We start from the raw sequence: 6,943 nt of genomic DNA, 5'->3' as shown, positions 1-6,943 counted from the left end.
GATCTAGTCGGTGACAAATTGCCAATTGCATCTACCTATCAACCAAACCAATAATTACGTTGGCAAAATATCTCCCACTCTGTATAAGATGGGCGGTGGTGACTTGACTGATCGGTCCTCTACGTTTACCTTCTTCTTTTCTTGGTAGTTTCGTATCATGCATATTTCACGCCCTTGACTTCACATTGACGTCGATATAAGCTAGCAGGAAACTTGGATCATCCAGTGTACCTCTTCCTCTTCCTCTTCTGCTCCTTCTTCATCCCATCAGCGAGCTGTGAGTCAAATCAAACAACGACTCAGGTTCAATGGCCACCCAATTGAGAGCTTCTTCCTCGCTATCTTCTGTTCCTTTTTCCACCCGTTCATACACACACGATGTGTTTCTGAGTTTCAGAGGCAAGGATACTCGCTACGCTTTCACAGGTCATTTGCACAGGTATTTGGTTCAAAGGGGGATCAACACTTTCATAGATGATGAACTTACAAGAGGAGAAGAAATATCAGAAGCACTTCTCCAAGCAATTGAAGAATCAAAGCTGTCTCTCGTTGTGTTCTCCGAAAACTATGCATCCTCAAAGTGGTGTTTGGATGAACTGGTTCATATCCTTGAATGTAGAAGATCAAAGAACCAAATGGTTCGGCCAATCTTTTACAAAGTAAATCCCTCCGATGTAAGACACCAAAGAGGTAAATTTGGTGAGGCACTTGCAGAGCATGAACGCAGATTCAAAGGTGAAATGGACAAGGTGTTCAGATGGAAAGCAGCTCTTTCAGAAGCAGCAAATTTGTCTGGGTGGCCCTTCTCGCAGGGGTATATCATGCACATTTTTTTTTTGTTAAAAAAAAAAAACCTTAACCCACCCCACCCAGGATATATTATGCACTTAATCTTACTTATAGCAAATTTGTCTGTTCTTTTATTGGTGTGTGTGATTATTATACAAGACTATTCTCTTTTTCGAAGTAGTAAGGTTTTATTTTTATTAAATGTTTCATTTGATTTTAACATGACAGGCATGAATATGAATCTAAATTTATTGATATAATTGTTGAAGAGGTTTCTGCACAACTAAAAGAACGTACCAATTTGGATGTGGCAAAGTGTCCGGTTGGGATAGACTCTCGGGTACAAGACATGCTCAAAATTTTAGATGTTGGGGGAAGTGAGGTACGCATGGTAGGGATATGGGGAAGTGGTGGAATAGGGAAGACAACAATTGCTAAAGCTGTTTACAATACAATTGCCCATAAGTTTGAATGTCACTGCTTTTTGGAAAATGTTAGAGGAGGTTTAGAGCAACATGGATGTCTAGTCAACCTACAAAACGTTATTCTTTCAGAGATTCTAGGGGGCAAAGAACTGAAAGTAATCAATGTTGATAAAGGAATCAATTTGTTGCGACAAAGGTTGAGAAATAAAAGGATTCTGTTAATTCTTGATGATGTGAATAAATCGGACCAGTTAGACACATTAGCCGGAGCACTTGATTGGTTTGGTCGTGGCAGTAGAATTATCATAACAACAAGAGATAAGCGTTTGTTGATTGTTCACGAAGTCAATCCTATATACAAAGCCAGGGAACTAGATCACCAAGAAGGTTGTGAGCTCTTCAGTTCAATTGCCTTAAAGAATAAGAGAAATTTAGATGACAATGAGAAGCACTTAATTAGTACTGTTGTTAAATATGCTCAAGGCCTTCCGTTAGCCTTGGTAATTTTGGGTTCACATCTCTATGCTAGACCAGTACATAAATGGCAAGCTATGCTAGATGGTTTTAAAAGAAATCTTCCGAAAGGCATTCAAGATATTCTCAAAATCAGTTATGATGGACTAGAAAAAATAGTGAAAGAAGTTTTCCTCGACATTGCTTGTTTCTTCAAAGGTTGGAATACAAATGATGTGACACAGATACTAGAAGGTTGTGACCGCAACAACCCCAAGCATAGTATTGAAGTTCTTGAAGAAAAGGCGCTCATAAATTTTGATGTAAATGGTCGTATTTGCATGCATGATTTGCTAGAAGAGATGGGGAAAGATATAGTTCGGCAAGAGTCTACAGAGCCCGGTAAGCGAAGCAGATTGTGGCATCACAAGGATGTGCAGGAGGTTCTAACAGAAAACACGGTAAGTAGTTCCTATATGCTTAGACTTATATGTATACATGGAGTCAGGTTAGGGTGATTCTCTTTGTCTGTTGTTTATTCCAATTCGACAACCAATATTTGGGTAATATGTATTATGAATTGTTAAAGAAAAAATAAAACTCAAAACACTTGCATTTATTATATAAGTACTCATAGTAGTTCCTATATGCTTAGACTTATATATATATATACATGGAGTCAGGTCAGGGTGATTCTCTTTGTCTGTTGTTTATTCCAATTCGACAACCAATATTTGGGTAATATGTATTATGAATTGTTAAAGAAAAAATAAAACTCAAAACACTTGCATTTATTATATAAGTACTCATTTTGCTAATGCGATTGCCTTTTTGATACTAGGGAACAAGTAAAATTGAAGGTATAATGATAAAGATGCCTACAACAAATGAGATATGCTTGAGTCCTGAATGCTTCAAAAAGATGAGAAATCTTAAAATTTTTATAAACGTCAATGGACGGTTTTGTGGAAATGTTTATTATTATCCAAATCAGTTGCGGTTACTTAATTGGCATGATTGTCCACTAGAATATCTGCCCTCTGATTTTAATATGAAGAATCTGGTTCAACTTAGTATGCCTTGCAGCCGCATCTCACGTTTTGGAGAAGGATTCAAGGTATTTATAAATTTTCAGGAGTTTCCTTCATTAAAATATTTACACCTTACCAATTTTCCATTTGATTTTTCTTCTTCTTTGGTATGACAGGGTATGCAAAATCTGAAATCCCTAAATTTGAGTGAATGTGAATTTCTAGCACAAAGCCCAAACCTGTCTGGAAGCCCAAACTTGGAGTTCCTGGATCTAAGCTACTGTAAAAGTTTAAAAAAGGTTCACCCTTCGGTTGGATCCCTCAAAAAGCTTGTTCACCTGAATCTTGAGTATTGCTCTAACCTTGTGAGGCTACCTGGAAAAGTCAACTGGAGATCCCTCCGATCCATTACGCTTCACGGGTGCACAAGGCTGGAGAGTTTCCCTGAAATTGAGGGAGAGATGAAATACATGACATCCTTGAGTCTATCCGAAACTGGCATCAAAGCATTGCCTTCATCCATTGGATATCTAATTAACCTTGAATGGATGAACTTGCAAGATTGTGGAAACCTCACAGATCTACCTTGCAGCATTTATGAATTACAAAATCTAGAGATGGTTTATTTGTCCAGGTGCCCAAAACTGGTAACATTCCCAAATAAGGTGGACTCTGAAGTGCTTCCAACTTACTCAAAGGTTTCACTTGACAACCATGACTCTTTATCGAAAAGAAAGAGACGAAGTGAAGGCAGTTCATTGGAGCCAGAGCCAGACACTGAATTCAATTTGGCGCTTCCTTGGCTAGATCGATTCAGTGCGAGGGGATGCAATTTATCTAATATTGATTTCCTGGCATCCCTTGATTGTGCATCTACTTTATATGCACTTGATTTATCAGGAAGCCCCATTGTTATTCTTCCCGAATGCATCAACAAATTTGTCAACTTGAGGGAACTCAATTTTATCGGTTGCACGAGGCTCATAGAAATTCCAGAGCTTCCACCAAGTATTGGCCGGTTGTGTGTGAGGGATTGCGTATCATTGGAAAGAATTTCAAAGTTGTCAAAAATTTTGGAGCGTAAAGAATCACAAATAATGATTGAGGAGATGGACTTGACTAATTGCTGGAGACCTTGTCAAAATTTGGTTGAGATGGCAAACAAGGATGATGATGAGGTGGACGCTGATCTCTTCTCTCGACTCCTATCTTCTCAGCAATTCAAATTCACAATTAAATTTCCAGTTCCAAGAAGCGAGGTTCCAAAGTGGTTCAGCTGTCAAATGGATTTCAAGGGGAATCGACGGTTTGAATTTTGTATTGAAACACTTGCAAATTTCAAATGGGAGAACACAGGATTGGCTCTCTGGGTTGCTATTGATCAAAAGCTGCAAGATACTTCTACTCTTTGCTCTTTTGTGGTCTGTATTCACATCAATGAAGTACGTGTTTCAAATCTCCCTGAACAGTTGGTTGATTCAGCAGAGTTGAATCATGTGTGGCTGCACTATGTTCCCTTCCTTGAAATGTGGCGAGTTGGTTATATGCGTCCATTGCCCCCTTTTACGTGTCGAGTCATTATTTATCAATATGAGGACTCTGAGTCCTCCATAAAAAGCTGTGGTGTCCACCTTGTAATGCCACCCAATGAAGACGTTTGTATGAAGCTAATTCGTGCAGAGAACCTTACCAGTGAACTTTCTGTTGATGAAGTTTATAAGGTATCGTTTCCTTTTGTGAAAATTTCTTCATTTCAGAGATGATAACTGACATTTGTAGCAAAATGGGGGACTGACATCTGAACAATAATGCTATTGCAGGACTTCTGGGACAATTATCGTCCCAAACAGAGGACTGACTGCAAAAAAATTATACACTGATGCACAACTGGAGAGTGAAATGCTGTAATTATTACTAATGCAACATAGCATTGTCTATGGACCAGTGTGATGAATACAGGTTTACATTTTCAAATCCTCCCTTTCTTTGATATCTTTGGAGTTTCAAAATTGGTTTGTTATCAACTCTTTGTTGGCATTCTCCATATGTGTGGATAGAGTTGAACTAGTTTACCATGCCCGGTTCCATGTAACTAATAAATGCAAAATTGCATCAGTGAAAGGAATATTAAATTTGTAATTTAGAAGCTTGATCTAGTGCACTAAATCTACTTCACTAGACTCATCAATGAAGTTATAGACGTTTTATCTTCCCATGGCCACTTTCAAGGTCTTTCTATTTTCTGAGTTTATTGTGTCGTTTTCTGAATTTGTTTCCTCATTCAAGAAGTAAAGAGTTTAGATCAAGATTGTTTCAATCGATCACCATGCCAAACATATATTTACGGTGTCTTATTAGAATGATATTTACTTGGAGGCATGATTTAAGATATGGTAATCAAGTTTATTCACATGCACTGTCCACTTAATGCAGTGTAATTGCAATGATTTTTTTCTTTCATTTTAATTACTAGTTTCTTGTTGAGTTACCACTTACCACCACATTATACTGAACTTGAGAAATATCTGTCTTATGTCTTTGTTATTGTAAAATTTATGCATGCGTTAATTTGTTCCTGCAGGTAAATAGAGTTTCCTCTGGTAGAACCATACACTGTTCCAATATGCATACAACTTAGCAGCTCATCAGTTGAAATTTTGCATTTGCATGTTCATTGACAGTCTTATTCTAAGCTACTGAAAGGTTTAAATAACAAGAAGCTGGGATATCAGAAGAAGGGTCTTCCAGAAGACGAAGCACCACCTTTCTTGCACAAGCTTGAATTTAAAAAGGTCAGTAATTCTATCCTTCATCATTCCATTATTTGAAGTAGCTGGTTTTACATTCAAACAATGTGCTGCTCTCTTTTTTGAAGAACACACACTACAAGAAATATAGAAAACTGATAATGTGGTGTCCCAAATGTCGTTTTTGTTTACTAATTTGCTTGCCTGCATCTCAAAATATCAATCACAATCTACACAAATGGATTTGCTGCTTTGTGTATTATTTGTCCTTGTGGTCAAGTGTATTTCCAAAGCAACCAGCCTCTTCCAACTTTACCTCAGAAATCAAAAACTTTCCCTTCAGAAAAGCAGGTATTCGAAACTATGAGAGGGAATTGCTTTAATGCTATGTTTGGATTGCAATAGAACAAATGCATCTAATATTCACTTGTACTCTGTATATGGCCATAATAGGTCCTTATTGGACCTTTGTACTTGTACTGTAAAATGTATTACTGGTCTTGAACTATGATAAAGACTACTTAATTTCAATCACGATTCTCAGAGAGGAGACTGAGTGATGATGGTGATCAGAGAGTTCTGAAGTATAATGGAACTCAATAATGTATACACGTGGAACAACTGGAGAACCAAAAGGCGAAATTGTTACTAATGCAGTATTAATGCTTGAGGTATTGTCATCGTACCATATACTTTTCCTAACAGAATGAGTGGTAAACAACTTACCACAGTTAGAAATTCCAATATTCTAGCTTTTTAACATATTCTATCTTCATGTTTCCGAATTAGTACTTATTCTGCCTCTTCAAAAAAAAAAACAAAAAAAAAACAAAAACAAAACAAAAAGAAGACAAGAGTCGGAATAACTTCTGAAACTTGGCATGAGTTGTTTGGGGTGCAATCTGGTGATGGATTTTCACTAGGTCCTGTGCCTATGTTTGGTCTATTGACAGTTTTAAAGCATAAATGTACCTCATTTTATGTCAGATGCAAATAAACTAGCAGAGAACATTTTGTTCATGGAGATTTAGTAGTTTTGTTACTGAAAAGGCCAATACATGACTATTTTCGTTTTGAATTTTGTAGCATTATCAATATGAAATTATTTCTTCATTCTCAGATGAAATTATCGATGCTTAATCTGTTTCATACATATATGCTCTGCCTGTTTAAAATGCTAGTTTTGCCAAGACAAAAATTTAAATCATGTGGATGCAACCCAATTTAGCGAGCAGTTATAGTCTATTGTAACATCTCCAAGATTTGTTGTCTTTGCCAAGACAACATGTGGGGACGTCATTCTCCAAGACGGTTTTGTCTAGGGATAAAAAATTTCAGTTTGCAACAAACTTGTTAAACAAATTGGTTGCTTTCTATTTGGTGCTGTTAATTAGTGGTGTTAATTGAGTCAGTATGATTAAAGTTGGGGGTTGTACCGTGCCTCAACTAGGGGAAGTTTATACTTTCATTTTGGCAGAAGTTGGATCCCATATTAGAT

General features: G+C 37.1%; 1 protein-coding gene across 1 annotated transcript; it reads left to right on the top strand.

Annotated features, from left to right (window-relative positions):
• The first annotated feature begins 291 nt into the window (after positions 1-291).
• On the top strand, positions 292-5,464 carry LOC133737263 (disease resistance protein RPV1-like). The gene is made up of 6 exons (XM_062164861.1): positions 292-814; positions 1,018-2,128; positions 2,509-2,784; positions 2,875-4,419; positions 4,519-4,657; positions 5,380-5,464. The coding sequence occupies exons 1-5, from the start codon at positions 309-311 to the stop codon at positions 4,576-4,578; spliced, it is 3,498 nt and encodes a 1,165-aa protein (XP_062020845.1). The 5' UTR covers positions 292-308; the 3' UTR covers positions 4,579-4,657; positions 5,380-5,464.
• The last annotated feature ends 1,479 nt before the right edge of the window (positions 5,465-6,943 follow it).

The sequence above is a fragment of the Rosa rugosa genome, chromosome 3 (assembly GCF_958449725.1).
Source record: "Rosa rugosa chromosome 3, drRosRugo1.1, whole genome shotgun sequence".
Lineage (NCBI taxonomy): Eukaryota > Viridiplantae > Streptophyta > Magnoliopsida > Rosales > Rosaceae > Rosa > Rosa rugosa.
This window is presented reverse-complemented; position numbering and strand designations above follow the sequence as displayed.